This window comes from Hyla sarda, chromosome 4 (assembly GCF_029499605.1).
Source record: "Hyla sarda isolate aHylSar1 chromosome 4, aHylSar1.hap1, whole genome shotgun sequence".
NCBI lineage: Eukaryota > Metazoa > Chordata > Amphibia > Anura > Hylidae > Hyla > Hyla sarda.
In genome coordinates this window covers 357158690-357180226 of record NC_079192.1, presented here as the reverse complement: position 1 = coordinate 357180226, position 21537 = coordinate 357158690, and the positions used below count along the sequence as shown (strand labels likewise).

Sequence of the window (21537 nt, the reverse complement as noted above, 5' to 3'; positions counted from 1 at the left end):
TATAGCACAGCACACATATTGATATGATATATCCACATAGGATTCTACTTATGTGAACACATATACGTGCACCATATTTTTGATGTATTGCATGCAGGGATATATGTTATATGTTTCAACATGTAGCACATGTCTTCATCCTTTTTCCCACATATACTACAATTTCCTTAACTTACACACCCTTCTTTTTTCTTTTTTTCACTCATTTCTTGCACTCACACATTAATTTTACATTCATTTTTATTTTTGGGTGATGCGAATGTGGACACATACATATGCATCTCCTTGTATAACACATCTGTTTATATATTTTTCACATACATCACGATTTTTACGCATATATATATTCTTTCATACCTTTTCATTATATTTATCACTTTTTCCACATTCACTATTTTTCACTATTTTTCTCTTATGCTCCATTCACTCTTTATATCCTCCTTTCAACACTTTCTCACATTCACTTTTATTCTACATTAATTCTATATAATTCACACACATAAGAATACATAATTATGCTATAACACCTTAGCTACAGTTCATTCCCTTATTTAAGATGTCCGCTCGTGGCCTGTACTGTCATTGCGCACGCGCGCGTCCCGGACATGCTGCCGGGACTTGCGTGTTGCTAACGCATGCGCAGACCGGCATACGAGTTGTCATCACATGATCCACAGATACCGACACGCCGATCACATGACACTAATGCCGCGCGCGAGTCATGTGTTTTCGGCGTCCGGAAGTCGCTACGGCGGCATAGATTCATGTATCTTCTATTGAATGTCGCTATTACGCCATGGTGAGTCATGACAGTCCGCCCCCTCAATCATGTTTTTAATGTATGCACCTGCACCAATTAATGTAATATGGCACTTTGCAGTATGTACATGCACTGAAATGGTTTTATTACATCTATACTATGTAAGGCACTTTATTATGTATATTTTTGTATTTGACTTTTTAATATTTTGGAGTAATTTTAACTCATGTTTGATAATTTTGTGTTAATTGTAATTGCTGAGCACTTTGATTGCTGACCTGATATATAGTCAGTCTGATACCCACAATGTTATGCTTGAGAAAGGCAGTGTGATACTGCCGAAACGTTGTATCTGGATATGGGACATTAAACTGCACTTTATTTGAACACTACTCGGTGTGCTGCCTTATACCTGCATTGGATACCTACCTGTACAGTCTGCGACTGGGACTGTTAGAAACTTGGCTTGCACTCACCTGCTGTGTGACTACTCTGGCTGTGCTGTCTCCGCATCTCTTGTGTAAGCATATATGTGGCTATAGCTACACCCGCCAATCCCATATCACTGACTAACTAGACTACTCTGTCATCTAATTCTTGGTGCCCCAGGGCAATAATTTCAGGAATACTTTGCTTTCCAAGGAATTTGGTACAGCAAGTCCTTATATCAGGCCTGGATTTTTATGGGATGAAAGGCAGGCTTGGTAGTAGAGCTTTTCCTCCCCCTTTATGAGCCAGACCAGATTTTTAGGATGGCCCCAAATCAGCACAGGCACATAGGCCAATTAATACTGGCCTAACAAAAGGTGTAACCAAGCCTGCACTAAGAGGCTTGTGAGGAATTTCATATAAGAGTTGGAGTCCTGAAAACAGGACATTTACCTTGTGAGAGTAACAAATTTCTTTTCATTGTTTTGGTGGGTGGCTGGTAGTAGGCCACTTTCTAAAAAAAGGAAAAATTTGTGTAGTTAGCACTGCAGGATTTATTTTGTATTTATTTGTGTCTGAATATAAATGCTTTATCTGTTTTGTTACAAAAAAAATAGAAGACAGGAGAAGCCCTGCTTAAACGATATCAACGTGTGTCTATGACTGCTATGTTTGCTGCTATTTGACAGGTTTTATGGAGCTGTATGTATAGTTGTGTAATTCAGGATTATTATCGGCTGATCAGACACAATGCCTTTTAATAATGTAAATCCATAAACTAAACCTAGTGAATCCTATGCTAATAGCTGGGGAAGAGCGAATCAAATCTGACAAATCCGAATTCACTACAAATTTCAGGAAAAAATTGCTTCGCAATGAATCCGAATATTGCCGCGATTCGATGGCATGAATCCCTTAATTAAACTACATTTAGTGTGGTCCAGGCTCCAGGGCATCTAAAATGGCAGATCCACATGTGAGGACATGGGGCAAGGAACTCTGGGAAGGTGGCAAGGTAGGTAGGTGGGATGACACTGAATCACATGCAGCATGCAGCCTATCAGCAACCAGCCCCCCCCTGTGATGTCACAGCCCTATATAATCTGCAGACACCCTTGGGGCCAGTCACTTCAGCGTTCTATTGCAGAGAGAGAAGGACAGAGAGCAGTGTGTGTTGCACAGAAAAGCATTTTTAAAGCAGCAATTCACCTCAAGCCAAAATCCAGCCTAGAAGCACTGATAGGGAAGAAAGAGAGATTGAGAGAGAATTTTACAATTTTGGGTGTACTATACAGTGACTGTGTGCAGCAGCACTGGTGTGTACAACAACTGAAAAGCTAATAGTAGCCAGTCAGTTAGGGTGAGAAGAGCACTAAAAGCCATAATCACCTGTTATTAGTACCTAATACAGGTTGCGCTACGGAGCATATTGTCCTCTATTAAGTGTAACCTGTGCGTACATAGGTGGTGTACCATTTTGTTCCTGTTAAAGTCTTAAGGGCCTAGTTACTGTGAAAGGCCAACCAAAAGTACACACCTGCTGTTGTTCTAGACAAATACTGTTTTAAGCGTGGTGGAGCGTATTGTACTCCCCTCATAAGTGAATTCCACATACTTACATCTAAGTGGGGTACCCTTTTGTTCCTTTTAAAGTCTTAAGGGCCTAGTTACTGTGAAAGGACAGCCAAAAGTACACACCTGCTGGTATTGTAGAAAAAAATACTGTTTTAAGCGTAGTGGAGTATATTGTACTCCCCTCATATACACACTAAGTATGTCAGGCAGAGAAGTGGGAGGACGTGCACAGAGGAGTGGCAGAGGTCTAAATTCATCAGGCAGAGGTCACAGCAGACTAGGGGTGAGTGGCAGCAGGAGTCGCAACAAGAGGCCTGAACTCCCGGTATCAGCTAGCGGTAGTGTCTCGACCAGCAACCCATCTGCCGTCATCGATTTGTTAACCCTGTCATCCACTTCATCACAAGTGACATCTGACACCCGAGTCAACAGTTGGTGGGTTCCTCAGACACAACCCTCAGTTGGCATGGCCCGAGAGCAGTCCCTGTCCTCCCATTGCCTCTGTCCTATACTGTTCCCTCCCTCACAGAAGTATCGTATGCTGTGGGTTCAGCCCCACTATTTAGTGAGGACGATCTACTAGAGGACAGTCAGCAGATACTCCCCAGCCATGAAGTGGAGGAGACATCTGCCGCTTCCTCCACTAGACGGGCAAGTAGTGATGAGGAGAGTGGCGTGGGAGGTGATGTTGCGATCGTTCAGGCTCCTGAAGCAGACACTGTTGAGGAACCTGAGGAGGACATCAGTGACATGCAGACACAACTCGATGATGATGAAGCCGATCGCACTTGGGAGCCGGGTGCAGAAGGGGCTTCATCATCATCAGGAGAAGAGGGTTGCAGGTTGTCCGTGAGGCAGCAGCTGAGCCAGCAAGGTGGTAGCATGGTTGGCAGTCATCATGGTGGCAGAAGTAGAAATTCACGAGCCAAACATGCCCGGGGTAGACTACCTGCTTTGCGGCAGCCTATCTTCATGGGAGGTAATGGAACAGGGGTTCCTGGAGTTGGCGGCAGTAGCAGTTAATCAGTGCCAGTGGGCCAGCCCTTGAACCTGTTGATGTGTACCAAAGTGCACGGCAGCGCCAACGTGTGGAGCTGTAACTACGGTCAGGGTCAATACATGTCCTTTACGGCCCACTGGGTGAATGTGGTTCCTGCACAGCCGCAACAGCAACTTGAAAGATAAAAAGGAGAGCGCTCCATAGCGTAAAACCACCTTAAGGTAAGCTAGTATAATAACAGGAACTCTTACCATCGGTGGTTGTGTGACCTCACACACAACAATGGTAAGCGTGGAGAGGTAGTAATGCCAGGTCTGCAGTCAGTTGGCCAATGTCTTTCTGTGCCATCGTCCATCCTCTCGCAGGTCTGACTCGGGGGGCCCTTTGCGCTCACCTTTCACTGCCATGGCTGTTGGGGAGGGGTGGGGTGGCAGGAGCAGAACAAGATCCATCAGCAGCAGCCTGAGTCTACAGTCGCTGATGAGTAGCTTTCTTTACCCGCAAAGTGAAGCAACTCATCAGCAGCAGGTAGACCTGGAGCAGGACCTGAGGTGGGGGCATACCTTGACATGACCCTGTCAACACACCTTGAAGATCCACTGGACTGCATGGCAGTCAAACTTGATTTGTGGCTGCAACTAGCAGAGTTTGCCCTGGAAAAGCTGTCCTGCCCAGCCAGTAGTGTGCCATCAGAGCGGGTGTTTAGTGCGGCAGGGGTAATAGTCACCCCAAGGAGAACTCGTCTGTTCATGAAAAATGTGTAGAGACTGACCTTTGTGAAGATAATTCAGGCATGGATCAGCCATGATTTCCACCCACCAATGCCTGGTGCATCAGAGTAGATTGACCATGGTGCCACACCAACACTTCACAAATATGCATAGTGTAAAACATATTTAAGGGGCTGCTCCCCAGTTACAGAAATTTCTCAGCATCTGAGGATATGCATTAGCTAAAACTTAACTTTTCTTAGCAAAAAATGTATGGACTTTTTTTTATATACAAGAAAAGGAAAGGTGTGCAAAAAACATCATGTGCCACCTAAACCACCAAGTATTGATGTGATGCAAAAGGAACAACGTATGGTCCATTGTAACCAGTGGGGGAAAAACTTCCCCTATAAGGCTTCTGTCTCTCATTATTAATTCCTTTCTTGGCAAGTGTTACTCGCCCTAAAAAGAACGGCCCCACACAGGAACCTCTCCCTATTTCCACCATCAAAAACTCCCATTTCCCAAGGTTTTTAGGTGAAAATAGGGAGTTTCCTATGTTGGGCCACCCTTTTTAGGGCAAGTAACACTTGCCAAGAAGGGAATTAATAATGCGACAGTAGGGCCTTACAGGGGAAGTTTTTACCCCCCACCAGTTACAATGGACCATACATTTTCCCTTCCACCTTTTAGAGGTCTTTGCATCACATCAATACTTGGTGGTGTAGGTGGCACATGGTGTTTTTTGCACACCTTTCCTTTTGCTTGATTTCCCCCAAATTTTGGGAACATATATTTTATCCTAAGAATATTATTAAAAGTTAAGTTTTACGTAATGCATATCCTCAATACTTACTTGTGCACACTAACACTTTTACAAAAGAGACTGTTTACTTCTGCCTACCTGTCTCAGCTAATATTCTGATCCTGCCACCCGCCTGATGCCACACATCTGATGCCAAGTTCTCCTTTTTTCACACACACCTTTGTCACCGGGTACTGGTATTGCCACCCACCGCACCACTCTGTCACCGGGTCACTTTCAGGACTCCTGATGCTGCTGATGCCAGCTCCAGGCTGTTTCATACTGCCACCATATGATCTCCTAATGCTGATGGCAGCTCCAGGCTGTCTCATACTGCCACCATATGTTCACCTCATGCTGATGCCAGCTCCAAACTGTCTCATTCTGCCACCATATGTTCTCCTCATGCTGATGCCTGGTCCATGCTGTCTCATACTGCCACCATATGTTCTCATCATGCTAATGCCAGCTCCAGTCTGCCACATTCTGCCACCATATGTTTTCCTCATGCTGATGTCAGCTTCAGGAAGTCTCATTCTGCCACCATATGTTCTCCACATGCTGATACCATCCCAAGGCTGTCTCATACTGCCACCATATGTTCTCATGTTGATGCCAGCTCTAGGCTGTGTCATTCAGCCACCATATGTTCTCCTTATGATTATGTAAGCTCCAGGCTGTCTCATTCTGCCACCATATGTTTTCCTCATGTGAATGCCAGCTCCTGGCTGTCTCATTCTGCCACCATATGTTTTCCTCATGCTGATGCCAGCTCCAGGCTGTCTCATTCTGCCACCATATGTTCTTGTCATGCTGATGCCAGCTCCAGGCTCTCTCATACTGCCACCATATGTTCTCCTCATGCTGATGCCATCTCCAGGCTGTGTCATTCAGCCACTATATGGTCTCTTCTTGTTGCCACCAACTCCAGGCTGTGTCATTCAACCACTATATGGTCTCCTCATGCTGCCGCCAACTCTAGTCTGTATCATTCAGCCACTATATGGTCTCCTTTTGCTTCTGCCACCTCCATGCTGTGTCATTTAGCCACTATATGTTCTCTTGCTGCCGCCAACTCCAGGCTGTGCCAATTAGCCACTGTATGGTTTCCTCTTGCTGCCGCCCACTTCAGGCTGTGTCATTCAGCCACTATATAGTCTCCTCTTGCTGTCGCCAACTCCTGGCTGTGTCATTCAGCCACTATATGGTCTCCTCATGCTGCTGCTACCTCCATTAAATAAAACGTTTTAGGTTCATCTATTTGAAATCTTACATTAAAAAAAAAAAAAAAAATTTTTATATATATATATATATATATATATATATATATATATATATATATGTATATATATAATCTTTTCAATTGTGAGGCACTATGATTTCGCCAGGCTGTTGCCACCTCCAGGCTGGGTCATTCAGCCAATATATGGTCCCCTCATGCTGCCGCTACCTCCACGTTGTGTCATTCAGCAACTATATGGTCTCTTCATACTGATGCCATCTCCAGGCTCTGTCATTGTGCTGCTCTGCGACAGTTATTCTAATAGCAACACCTCTTATCTGCATGTCATACTGAATAACAGTATTATTTCACTAACCCAGCACACTACCTATGCGTGTTACAGCAAGGCAAAGTGTTCTAGACCCCTATTAAGGCTCTCTGTAGGCCAGAAATAGCAGTTCTTAATAGCAATTCGCCGCAAATAAATTCGGACCAAAACTAATTTTTGGGGAAAATTCGGCAAATCAGCCAAATCAAATTTTTCAAAAATTCGCTCATCTCTACTGATAACTGTACTCAGACTTTTACTCAGTGTGCACTTTGTTTGCAAAACCTTCTGAATAAAGCCAAACAGAAATAAGTGATTCTTTCCCTGTATATCTCAGCAGCTGGACCTCCACTGATAACTTCTGACATATCTCTATGACATTGTCACTAGTTGTATGAAAACTTAAGTACACATTAAAGATTATAGAATAGTAGAAAAGTAAGCACTGGTGTATTTGCAATACATGCAATACCAATATCACTTTTCTGCTGTTTTTGATCTAAGTAATGCAGAAAAACAATTCATAGATTCAGCAAACAAATTGCTGTTAATTCCCATTATGGAACTTTAAAAATGTATTTTGGGTGTAAAATCATGTGCTGCTGTAAATTGTCTGTGGTCTAATTAAGTACTTCTAATCCACAACAAATCAGCAACAGATAACATGTTTGTTGGTGGCTACCAATTACTGACATTTCTATACACTGTATGCAATAAAAAGAAAAGTAAAGTGGGTGAAAGCAATAAAATTAAGTCAATATATTAATATATAAGATTTAACATTATTTAAACATATTGTGTTGTTAACTAAAGATGGAGAGTCATAAATTTAATGGTGTTGTCCGGGACTCAAGAACTGACAGACTATCATTAGGATGGGGCCAGGCCTTCAATATTAGATCAGTGAGAGTATCTTGCTTGGAAAGATAAAATTGAAGTAGGGACCCAAGGTTAATATCCAAATTTATTAGCACAAACGTAACGCGTTTCCATTCCGGACCAGAAACGCGTTACGTTTGTGCTAATAAACAACCTTTTTGGACATTAACCATGGGTAGGCATTTGATCAGCGCCTGAGAACTCAAATTTTATCTTTCCAAGCATTATCTACCCGACCAGTGTCCCTGACTCCGGACAAGCTACGGCTGCAGATTTGAGCATCACAAAACCAGATGTCTACTGAGGTGTTGTGCTCTTAGCACAACCTCATATGGTGAGTGTAAAATCGCTTATCATTGCATTACTGTTTACTCTCGACCTATTACACTAGGGGCACATATCGCTTTTTTCCCCCCTGTGCAGTGAGAGTATCTTGGCACTGTCGATCAGCTTTTTGAAGCGTCCCTTTCATTTATCAGTCACAACTCCATATTTCTAGTAGTGACTGTGCTTGGTATTATAATTCACCAAAACTTAATCCCATTTTGGGGACGGAGACTTAGCTATATTATCAGGCACAGCCACTACTAGAAGTACAGAGCTGAGCCTGATAAACAAGAGAGAGCCTTGCTCCACATGGGACACTCTGTGTACCTCTTCAAACAGCTAATGAGTGGGGGTGCCAAGAATAAGACCACTACAGATCTAATATCTGATGCTTAGTTTTAAAGTCACGGAACTCCCCTTTAATTTAGTGGAATTTTAACATTTCAGTTTCCTTGTTTTACTAAGTCACCTGATTAAAAGTCTTGAAGACAAACTCTTTATAAATGGCATCTCTAGCTGGGACTTCTGCCCATCCCAAAGCCTGAAGATCCTGAACTGCTTGGTTCTTTTCCTCTGAAGTCAGCAGGTGAGCCTCTGAAGTCTGCCAATAATAAGAAAAAAAAAAGCTTATGTTGTGTTCACACTTGGCTAAAACAATGATTAATACCTTTGGGTGTATTCACACCGTGACAGTTTTTGCAGAAAAGATCACAAAACCAGAGCTTTAAAAATACAGTAGTTGTGCTGAAAATCACAACAAAAATGTTGTGGTTTCCAAAAAAAGAAAATTGCCTTTATTTGCAGAAACTGTGCCACTACTCCTATCCAATGACTCTCTGTTGCACTATTTTCTCCCAATGTGATTAAGCCCTAAACTTAAAAGGGTACCCCATTGCTTGACATCTTATTCCCTACCCAAAGGATAGGAGATGAGATGTCTGATCATGGGGGTCCAGTCACTGGGTCCCCCCCCCCCCCGGATCTCAGTGCAGACAACCGGCGTTTTGAACATTATGTTCCTCCATTCATGTCAGCTAGGACGCAAGCGGAGACCCCCCTGTCAAACAGTTGACAATGTGTTTCGAGGGGTTCTGCACCCCTCTTCCTCAGGTCAGGGAGGGGGACACATACAAGCAAGGGTTGTTTTATACATGTCCAAATTACACAAAGCCAGCAAGAGTGCACCTGGTTAGTGGGCAGGTCGGGTGACGTCATAATAGGCGTTTGACATACAATAAGTTTTCATTAGAGATGCTGGCAGTAGCAATCATGGGAAAATAGCTGCCAGCATAATCATGTGTGGCAGTAAGCGCAGGGGATCGGGAATGCTGAGCTCATCCCGTGCCATGCGCAGACAGCATCTGCAGTCCCCTGATTCAGGAACGCTGAAAGGGTGCGCTTGTGCAGAGCGCTGTCAAGATCTGCAGTCACCCGGCTCGGGATCACTGACAGGACGCGCTTGCGCAGAGGGTGAGTCCCCGTGCGCTTGCAACCTCTGCAGTGCCCTGGCTCTGGTCCATTGTGTAGATGTGGCTGCTCTTGTACATTGCGTGGATGCGGCCGCATTTTGGGAGCTCCGTGTGTCGGCAAATAACAGCACTGGCCCGGCTAGGGTCCGCCGGACAAGTGCTCCGTGCGGGGGAGGAGGTAAAATGCTAAACAGGACCCAAGGGGTATCGGGTAGAATGGGGTGACCTACTCCGCTCAAATGGATGTAGCGCTCAATGGTATTGACAATGGTCCACATGTATAGTACTTTGTCATAATAATAATCTTGGCATTCTTGGCCATTCTGATTTGCAGTAATAGCCCACAAATCATAATGGCATTGAACAACTACAACAATACTCCACAAATGGCATTAACAGACTACAACAATACAGTAATGCACTAACAACAATACTCCACATAATGGCATTAACAGACCACAACAATACTCCACAATAATATTGTCAGGCTGCAGCGATAATGGGGTTGCATGGGATCAACGGATTAGTTCCGTCATTTCATTAAGGCCTTGTGGTTGCAATTAGAGATGAGCGAACTTACAGTAAATTCGATTCGTCACGAACTTCTCGGCTCGGCAGTGGAAAGAGTCTCCTAGGACTGTATCCTCCTTTTCCAGCTCATGGGAGAACCTGAAAGCTGAACTAATTTATGCAGGATAAGTTTTCAACTGCCGAGCCGAGACGTTCGTGACGAATCAAATTTACTGTAAGTTCGCTCATCTCTAGTTGCAATGTACCCAGCAAATAGATCCAAAACATTTCTTTCTTTGCCAGTGCTTCAAATCTATTTGTAAGATGTCCGGGTATCTGATCAATCAGAAGGATAGATATGGGATTGTTGTTCCCAAGATGAAGCCTACTGCAGTGGTATGAGAGGCCAAGTAATTGATAGCATTTTTTGATATTCGATAGAATTGGGCTATTAGTCCTCAGCTCAATATCAAAAAGATTAAATGGTGGATGTCTGGTATCAATAATAGAGAAAACAAAATTGGTATATAAAAATGGTATTTAATACGTATTAAATAGTGCGTTCCCACAGGGCCCTACGGTGGCGCACAAATGGTTAAAAGATAATAAGTATAAAAATGCAACAAGTTGTTTTACTACAGAGCGAACATGTGTAGTACTAATAACACTCTTAACCCCTTAACGACGCAGGATGTATATTTACGTCCTGCGCCGGCTCCCGCGATATGAAGCGGGATCGCGCCGCGATCCCGCATCATATCGCGTCGGTCCCGGCGCTCATCAACGGCGATCGTGGCGATGTGCGGTATTAACCCTTTAGAAGCGGCGGTCAAAGCTGACCGCCGCTTCTAAAGTGAAAGTGAAAGTGACCCGGCTGCTCAGTCGGGCTGTTCGGGACCGCAGCGGTGAAATCGCCCTTACCTGCCTCCTCGGTGTCCGATCGGAGAATGACTGCTCCGTGCCTGAGATCCAGGCAGGAGCAGTCAAGCTCCGATAACACTGATCACAGGCCTGTTAATACACGCCTGTGATCTGTGTAAAAGATCAGTGTGTGCAGTGTTATAGGTCCCTATAGGGCCTATAACACTGCAAAAAAAAAAAAAAAGGGGAAAAAAAGTGTTAATAAAGGTAATTTAACCCCTTCCCTAATAAAAGTTTGAATCACCCCCCTTTTCCGATAAAAAAAATAAAACAGTGTAAAAAAATAATAATAATAATCATATGTGGTATCCCCGCGTGCGTAAATGTCCGAACTATAAAAATATATCATTAATTAAACCGCACGGTCAATGGCGCATGCGCAAAAAAATTCCAAAGTCAAAAAAAGCGCATTTTTGGTCACTTTTTATACCATTAAAAATGAATAAAAAGTGATCAAAAAGTCAGATCAAAACAAAAATCATACTGATAAAAACTTCAGATCACGGCACAAAAAATGATTCCTCATACCGCCCTGTACGTGGAAAAATAAAAAAGTTATAGGGGTCAGAAGATGACATTTTTAAACATACAAATTTTCCTGCATGTAGTTATGATTTTTTCCAGAAGTGCGACAAAATCAAACCTATATAAGTAGGGTATCATTTTAACTGTATGGACCTACAGAATAATGATAAGGTGTAATTTTTACCGAAATATGCACTGCGTAGAAACGGAAGCCCCCAAAAGATACAAAATGGCGTTTTTTTTCGATTTTGTCGCACAATGATTTTTTTTCCGTTTCGCCTTGCATTTTTGGGTAAAATTACTAATGTCACTGCAAAGTAGAATTGGCAATGCAAAAAATAAGCCATAATATGGATTTTTAGGTGGAAAATTGAAAGGGTTATGATTTTTAAAAGGTAAGGAGGAAAAAACGAAAGTGCAAAAACGGAAAAACCCTGAGTCCTTAAGGGGTTAATAACAAATGTATCTATTATTGCTACCAGCCGTATAATGATACACTGAATGATACTGTAACATATAGTATTACACTGATCAGAATGGTAGTAGATTCGGTGTGCACAAAAATAGAATAGGAACGTTCCTCCTGGAAAGGAAATGGCTTGATATAAAAAATAAAAAATAAAAAATGTACAAAATTTACATTACACCACTGAGGAAGGGGCACTACTAATCTGCTTTGAACCCCGAAACGCATTTGGTGACTGTGATTGAGCCTTGCATATCTGCCCAGTTCACACTACAGTTGCGGTTATACAAGCACTGATCGGACAGTTCCTCTCTGGAGAGACTCTACTTATCATCCATCATCCACTTACTACATGGTCTTGCATTCAAATCCATCTGCTGAACCGGTGCAGAGCCCTCCACCATTGGAATAACACTTCTATCTGCACGCATTATTGACATTTAACGTAATTTAGTATCAACTAGCCTCCCGCACAAGGTCAGCTGACCTGCCATCAGCTGACCTGCTACGTCAGACGCCAAGAGACAACTCGCCGGTGAGAGCGGCTGCACATCCTGCGACCATCATGCCGCCCCGGCTAGAGCGCATCTGTCCATCTGTGCCAGCTATCATATTTTCATTTGCAGGCCAGCGATCTAGCTTCAATATCCATTATACAAACTGATCTGTATGTCATAATTGTTACAGCATATGATTATATCACAGGACATTTTTTCAGGACAATCCTAGGATTTATTTTACAGGATACAACTTCACCATCAATAGGACTGTCATTTTTACCATTCACAGGAAATTTTGTACATTTATTCCTATTCTATTTTTGTGCACACCGAATCTACTACCATTCTGATCAGTGTAACACTATATGTTACAGTATCATTCAGTGTATCATTATACGACTGGTAGCCATAATAGATACATTTGTTATTAAGAGTGTTATTAGTACTACACATGTTCGCTCTGTAGTATAACAACTTGTTGCATTTTTATACTTATTATCTTTTAACCATTTGTGCGCCACCGTAGGGCCCTGCGGGAACGCACTATTTAATACATATTAAATACCATTTTTATATACCAATTTTGTTTTCTCTATTATTGATACCAGACATCCACCATTTAATCTTTTTGATATTGAGCTGAGGACTAATATCCCAATTCTATCACTTTATTATATCTCTCTGTGGGGGAGAGCTTTTAGTTAACCTCGCTAATTTTTTGTTGTTGAGCTACACATATCTGAATATCCATTTTTTTATATTCGCCCGATGTTGGTTTAGTCTTTTATGAAGTGGTTGTGTGGTACTTCCCACATACACTCAATCAAGCATATGATATATCTTGATTGGCATGTCAGGTGTTTTTTATTGGGAAAGATTTGCCTGTGCTCGTGTTCTTAAATGAGGTTTCTCAGTGCTGGATCATGTGGCAGCACATGCACCTTGACGTATTGCATTTATAGGACCCTTTCTTTGCAGTGGATTCAGGGTCCTGTTTCCCGGTGAGACGCTTCAGTTTGCTTGGGGCAATCATCCCCCTCAGAGTGGGAGCTCTACGAAATGTGATTCCTGGCATCTTGGGGATGGTATCTTTCAGATACGGGTCCGATAGGAGGATATGCCAATGTTTTTGTAAAATGTTCCTTATGGCGTGTTGCCCTGCCAAATATGTTGTCACAAAGTTGGAGCCAAAAGTTTTTTTTTTTTTGGTGGTTGTGGTTTCATTTTTGTTATTGGTCTGGGATGGTGCATCCTTCTTTTTGTCCAGGCAATCCTCCTTGGTCAGGTCCTTTACTCTGGAATATGCTTTCCCAATCAGAGGTTTGGGGTATTTTTTGCATGGAAGAGCTCTTCCGGGATTTTGGCTTGAATGGAAAAAGTTTCATCTTCCCTGCAATTTTGTCCAAAAGGAGTGTGTTTTCTCGCCACTTTTTGTAGTGGCCGCTCTGAAAGGAGATGTAGCTGTTGGAATCTACAGATTTGAAGTAGGTGTATGTAATTATTGCTCCATTTTTGTGGGTGATTTCCAGGTCGAGGAATTCAGGGTGAGTGTGATCCCCCAATTGTTGGCATTCACTTCTTCCACAGCTGGTCGATTGTCCCCTTGGGGCCACTGCCATAGGATGAAAGCATGGCATGATCTCTGAACAGGTCATTGTTTGTAATATGGGTGTCCTCGAAGCACCCCATAAAGAGGTTCGCATACGCCGGAGCTACCCTCGTCCCCATAGCGGTCCCCCGTATCTGGTGAAACATTTGTTTATTGTAGGTAACTATATTTCCAAGTAATCCCTGGTACACTGGATCCAAGGGTCGTGGCTTATGTTGGTGTACAGTGCCTTTACATCCATTGTGGTGAGAGTCATATCTTCTTTCCATGGTATAGGTCTCAGCAACGATATAAGTTGATCTGAGTTTTTGAGGTAACTGGGGAGATTTTGTACATATTCCTATAATAGAAGATCAAGGTATTGTGATAGGTTACACAATAAAGCGTTAAAGTGTACCCGTCATATCCAACATAAATTTTATATTTTTATATACCACTCAGTACCTAATCCTGACCATGTACATCTAATTTTTATGTGTCTAGCACCTTTATTTATTTATTTATCAGTTTTGACCCATATGCGGTTTTGGACCGGACCGAAAACCGTAGTAAACTATGGTTTTCGGTCCGGTCCAAAACAGCATACGGGTCAAAACTGAGCCGACCGGAGTCACCGTTAGACTCCGGACGAGTCATTAAAGTAAACGGAGTCACGGGCTGATCCAGCCGGGGTACGGGAGCGCCCGGTTTGCCCCTCCCCCCGCCAGATCCGGCATCAGTATGTACAAAACGTGGTGTGAATGCACCATTATAAATGTACAAAAAAAAAATGCCTAGAGCCATATTTTGCATCATGCGCTAAATCTATTCCGGAATTTTAATTGAAACTATATATGTGCTATAATTTATACAACGTTGTTCTTAGGTTCCCTAATACTCTCAAATTCAGAGAAATCTTTTCTAATCCATAAACCAGAATATTTTTCTATTTCTGCCTGCTGTCATATAGAGCCTGAATAATAAAACTCAAAATATAAATTCCAAAAATGAAAGCTGTCTTAAGTGATATGGAATGGATATTTACTATTTTAGACTTGGGTTTCCAGACATTTAGAACCTACACTGAACAACAATAAGTATACTTTAATCATGCAATTTGCATATTAAAATAGGCTATAGCTGGAAACCACAGCGATTAACGATATTAGTAGAATATGCAATCATATAAATGCATCGTTGCAATATAAGGACACAATAGTGGTTCCTTTCTTGGGTTTTGTACTACTTTGTTGTTCTTAATGAACCTAATCTTACCTCTAACTGGTCCATCTAGTAAATAAGCTCCTTTAGAATTGTGTACATAGAGAGATATATAACATGTAAGCATGAAGTGTCACAAAAAAATCTAACAGTCTGCGCATACAGTACTGCACAGATGGATACAAGCAGACATACCATCCTAATTAGTCTAACAGCTTGCTCAGAGCCATATGTGCAAACATGCTGTTACGCCGAGCGCTCCGGGTCCCCGCTCCTCCCCGGAGCGCTCGCAGCGTTCTCTCATTCGCAGCGCCCCGGTCAGACCTGCTGACCGGGTGCGCTGCGATATTACTCCCAGCCGGGATGCGATTCGCGATGCGGGACGCGCCCGCTCGCGATGCGCATCTCGGCTCCCGTACCTGACCCGTTCCCCGTCTGTGTTGTCCCGGCGCGCGCGGCCCCGCTCCTTAGGGTGCGCGCGCGCCGGGTCTCTGCCATTTAAAGGGCCGCTGCGCCACTGATTGGCGCAGCAGGCCTAATCAGTATTCTCACCTGTGCACTCCCTACTTATACCTCACTTCCCCTGCACTCCCTCGCCGGATCTTGTTGCCATTGTGCCAGTGAAAGCGTTCCCTTGTGTGTTCCTAGCCTGTGTTCCAGACCTCCTGCCGTTGCCCCTGACTACGATCCTTGCTGCCTGCCCTGACCTTCTGCTACGTCCGACCTTGCTCTTGTCTACTCCCTTGTACCGCGCCTATCTTCAGCAGTCAGAGAGGTTGAGCCGTTGCTGGTGGATACGACCTGGTTGCTACCGCCGCTGCAAGACCATCCCGCTTTGCGGCGGGCTCTGGTGAATACCAGTAGCAACTTAGAACCGGTCCACCAGCACGGTCCACGCCAATCCCTCTCTGGCACAGAGGATCCACCTCCAGCCAGCCGAATCGTGACAGTATCGTGACACATGCACATCACAATTCCCGATCGCACAGACAGGTAACATCTCGCGCACGTCGCAGACATGCGCATGACTATCCCCAGACAAAAACTATTGGTTTGCGCATCTCCATACAGTGCACCTACATCAGGAAAGCACAAACCAATAGAAAAACAGTAAGCATATAATCTGCTCTAATAGGACAAGACACCTATCTATCAAAATGACCGAGTAGCACAAAGCATTATGGTATCGGCTGATTGACTGACACTAGGCATACTATTGGTTCCCGGACCTTTCCATCAAGCAATTTACCAATCCAGAGGGAACCCAAGACGATTGGTTGTGTCGGATGATGACATCATTCATAGGAGGTGATAAAAACCTCTGCAGCACTCGTTGGGACGCCATTGCCCACAAGTCCTTGACAAAGCCACTACCTGTGGCAAAACGTCAGACGGGCCAATACGTCTATGTTTTTAAATTCTGCCGCAGTTCTCCTCAGATATAGGTATAATCTGCAGCTATACCACCATTCCAATTACTATTTACGCAGCAAAGCTGCATTAATTCAGATACAGAGGCAGCAGGAGAACTGCGTGTTAGATATTTTAAAACTGTTTTGCATTAAAAGTTACGTTTTATTATTATTTTTGGTGAATGGGATAAATGGATACCAGTGGTCACCCGAGTGACCAATTGTAAATATCCATGCCAAAGGATACTCCAAAACCCTGATTAGGAATTCATATTCCAGAGTAAAAGGACCTGACCCAAGAGGACTACCTGGACAAAAAGAAGGATGCACCATCCCAGACCAATAACAAAAATGAAACCATAACCACCCAAAAAAACATACCTTTGGCTCCAACTTTGTGACAACATATTTGGCAAGGCAATATGCCATAAGGAACATCTTACAAAAACATTGGCATATCCTCCTATCGGACCCGTATCTGAAAGATACCATCCCCAAGATACCAGTAATCACATTTCGTAGAGCTCCCACTCTGAGGGGGATGATTGCCCCAAGCAAACTGAAGCGCCACACCGGGAAACATGACCCTGAATTGACTGCAAAGAAAGGGTCCTATAAATGCAATACGTCAAGGTGCATGTGATGCCAGACGAACGGGCACTGAGAAACATCATGAAAGAGCACCACCACAGGCAAATCTTTCCCAATAAAAAAAACACCTGACATGCCAATCAAGATATATCATATACTTGATCGAGTGCAAAAAGCAGTATGTGGGAAGAACCACTTAACCACTGCATATAAGACTAAACCAACAACGGGCAAATATCAAAAAATGTTATCAATTACATGGCCTCTCACACCACTGCAGTAGGCTTCATCCTGGGAAAAACAATCCCATATCTATCCTTTCATTTGATCAGATACCCGGACATCTTACAAATAAATTCGAAGCACTGGCAAAGAAAGAAATGTTTTGGATCTATAACCTGGGTACACTGCAACCACAAGGCCTTAATGAAATGACGGAACCCACCCATTGAGCCCATGCAACCCCACAAACCCCCCTTCTCCCACCACCATAGCAACTAGGCCCCACTCATATCATCCACCCCCCCACCCCACCCCCGTGTGACACACCACTAACTCCTGCACAGACACCCATCTGGGTGCCACCATGTGTCTCCACACACTGGCAGCACAATAGTTCCATACCCACACTTACATGGCCTTCCTTCTCCCCCCAGGGGACATCACCCTCAGGAATCTACCATCTTATTACCTATCAACATCCCTTAGCGGACAGGTTTGACTTTATCTCCCCTATAAGGTGCCTGTGGATGTTGTGCCTCTGGAGCCTCATGACAGAGGACTATCGTTGCAACCTGAGAATATTATTGTGGAGTATTGTGGTCTGTTAATGCCATTATGTGGAGTATTGTTCTTCGTGCATTACTGTATTGTTGTAGTCTGTTAATGCCATTTGTGGAGTATTGTTGTAGTCGTTCAATGCCATTATGATTTGTGGACTATTACTGCAAATCATAATGGCCAAGAATGCCAAGAATATTATTATTATGACAAAGCACTATACATGTGGACCATTGTCAATACCATTGAGCGCTACATCCATTTGAGCAGAGTAGGCCACCCCATTCTACCAGATACCCCTTGGGTCCCGTTTAGCATTTTACATCCTCCCCCGCGCGGAGCACTTGTCCGGCGGACCCCAGCCGGGCTAGTGCACTTATTTGCCGACACACGGAGCTCCCCCAACGCATCCGCATCGACACAATGCACCAGAGCAACCACATCTACACAGTGGACCAGAGCCGGGGCACTGCAGAGGTTGCGAGCGCACGGGGACTCACCCTCTGCGCAAGCGCGATCTGTCAGTGGTCCAAAGCCGGAAGACTGCAGATGCCTGCAACGCTCTGCGCAAGTGCACCCCTCCAGCGTTCCCGAACCAGGGGACTGCAGATGCTGTCAGCGCACAGCACGGGATGAGCTCAGCATTCCCGATCCCCTGCGCTTACTGCCACACATGATTATGCCAGCAACTATTTTCCCATGATGGCTACTGCCAGCATCTCTAATGAAAACAATATGGGGGAGATCTATCAAAACATGTGCAAAGGAAAAGTTGCCCAGTTGCCCATAGCAACCAATCAGATCGCTTCTTTCATTCTGCAGAGGCCTTGTTAAAAATGAAAGAAGTGAGCTGATTGGTTGCTATGGGCAACTGGGCAACTTTTCCTCTGGACAGGTTTTGATAAATCTCCCCCTATATGTCAAATGCACATGTTCTTTGTTTACTTTTTACCGACATACAGGCCTATTATGACGTCACCCGACCTGCCCACAAAACAGGTGCACTCTCGCGGGCTTTTTGTAATTTGGACATGTATAAAACAACCATTGTTTGTGCTCGGGGCTTAAACCGTGAGTACTTACCTGGAACATTTTACAACAATACATAAATACCATATACATAATAAACGGCTGAGGTGTGCCATAATTGTGATCGAGGGCACGCCTATAGAGGGCATACCCTGTGTAGAAGTGATGAGAAGAAGGGAGGGTTGGATGTGTGCACAAACGAAACACACGCCCAGAGGTAGGGGATTCTGGATGTTATATATCCCACGCCCCTCCCACAAGCACAGCCCTGCAGGCTTAATTACTTGTGCTCAGGGCTTAAACCGTAAGTACTTACCTGGAACATCTTACATCTTAACAATACATAAATACCATATACATAATAAACGTCTGAGGTGTGCCATAACCGTGAGGGCACGCCTATAGAGGGCAAAAGCAAGACAAGTAGGTATAATTAACATTTGATATACCACAATTACATTGCCAAACTTAAACACCTGTGACATTTCAAACCTAAGATTCGGAACATCTCACATAACAAGACCATCTACCCATTATCATTATTTGATGATATGCGTTGGAACCTTGTACTGTGACGCTGCTGCGGCGGCACAGAATCAGGAAGAATGCCGCGAAAGAGAAGTAGGATTATGACCCAATGTTTTAGCTAACAGCATTGTTCAAGAAAGATTAGAACAGGCACCATAACCCTCATCTACTTATGACAAGTTGTTCAGTGATACTGGCATGCACACATGTAGACCAAAAGCCGCGGAAGCAGAAAGTATTACATCACTGAACCCATACCTTGATAGGAAACTCAGAGGATTGCAGCTTGTCCCTAATAGCAACAAGACAAGACTACAGAATGCATTTAATGACCTGTAGACTTGACAGGACAGCCTGAAAACATGGCCCACCCTAACCCTAGCAGACCTCACCAGACCAGAGTGCACTAACGTGATAATACTAATATCGTGACCGCCTAAGAAACATGACAAGACTGAATACCTGAGGAAACATGACCGTAGTAATGACGACAGCCTGAAATGTAGCAACCTATTAAACGTATCAGTGCCGTCTGCCCTGTGATGCTATATAAAATGAATATATGATCACGACATCTACCCGGCATACCCATGATGGAACATTGCACCTCTATGATGGCATAATGCAAACTATACCTTCGTTGTGAGGACGTATGCGTACTTCGCCTACATATGAACTAGCAATGTGTACTTAGATGGTAAAGTGTGCATGGTACCGACTAGAGAAGCGAAAGCATTGTGTCTCTGCTATGGTGACATATGCTTAGTGTGTGAACTTATCGTGCCGTGTGTATGGAATGAATCTATAGTAAGGGAAGAAATGATATATACGCTATTGTAAGTATACATATGAGCTGTGATGACTCCTATAACCAAGCTGTGTCCACTCTCCACCAGCGGGCTCGGTAACCCCACTGAGGCCAGCAAGAGGTTGTTCCATCAGTAATTTGTATAGCTCAGCCTTCTTAGCTGTTGCCACAAAGGAACTCCCCTACTGTGCACTCCTCCATGATTTTAGGAATTGTCCACATGCGCTATGAAAGAGACACTGCCTCTGTCCAAAACCCTTGAAAGAGTCTCTGGAATCGACAAGAATCATATCTGAATCATGAGACATGCTGACCGACAACCTGTTACTGACTTTAGTAAAACTCAAAAGCAATGTCACCAAGAGCTATGCCCTAAAGGAAATGAACTGACTATTACTAAAATATAATGTATTTTGAATTTATGTGCAAATTATTGTTGCGTAAAGTACCTACCCTTGTCAGAATTTAGATCAAAACAGGGCTGTGACTAAAGTTGAGAGTGCCATGCTAAGAAAGTATGAGTAAAACAGATAGCGCTTGCTCGGAACAAATGTCGAGTAAATATGTTTTTGTTTTTTTCTTTTAACCATAGGTGGACAGTGCCCGCCACCTGAATGTGACAGGTCATGAGGGATATGCCACTGCATTTGTGACGTGTGACCCATTGCTCTGAAATTGTGTGAGCAACGATAGATGAAACAGTGCATCTCACCTGGAATACATGACAGGTCATGAGGGGTATGCTACTGCATGTGTGTGACGTAAGACCCATTGCTCTGAAATTGTGTGAGCAACGATAGATGAAACAGTGCATCCCACCAGGAATACGTGACAGGTCATGAGGGGTATGCCACTGCATGTGTGTAACGTGAGACCCATTGCTCTAAAAGCGTGTCAGAAACAATCGATGATGAAAATATATATATATATTTTTTTTTTATAACTTATACCGCCAATGAGTATGTCTTATTGCACTGCAGCTTATTAGTAACCCTGTGACGTGAAAACAACCACGTGGATGAGTGTTTGATATGATGCGAGATATTAACGCTGCTGATGGAATGAGAGATATTGATCAACTGCGGAGATCATTGATAAATGTGCTGATACCTGATGACAACTACCGTGATGGATTTGGTGCATAAGAACAGAAA

At 43.6% G+C, this 21537-nt stretch overlaps 1 protein-coding gene across 2 annotated transcripts in view; it reads right to left on the bottom strand.

Annotated features, from left to right (window-relative positions):
- PCBD2 (pterin-4 alpha-carbinolamine dehydratase 2) overlaps positions 1–21537 on the bottom strand; it is a 569567-nt gene that overhangs the window by 397821 nt on the left and 150209 nt on the right. Inside the window, exon 2 of one of the 2 annotated variants that reach the window (XM_056516638.1) lies at positions 8505–8636. The exons of the other annotated variant lie outside the window; for it this stretch is intronic. Within the exon in view, the coding sequence (XP_056372613.1) occupies positions 8505–8636 (132 nt within the window). The remainder of the gene's footprint in view (positions 1–8504; positions 8637–21537) is intronic. 2 annotated transcript variants of the gene reach the window in all.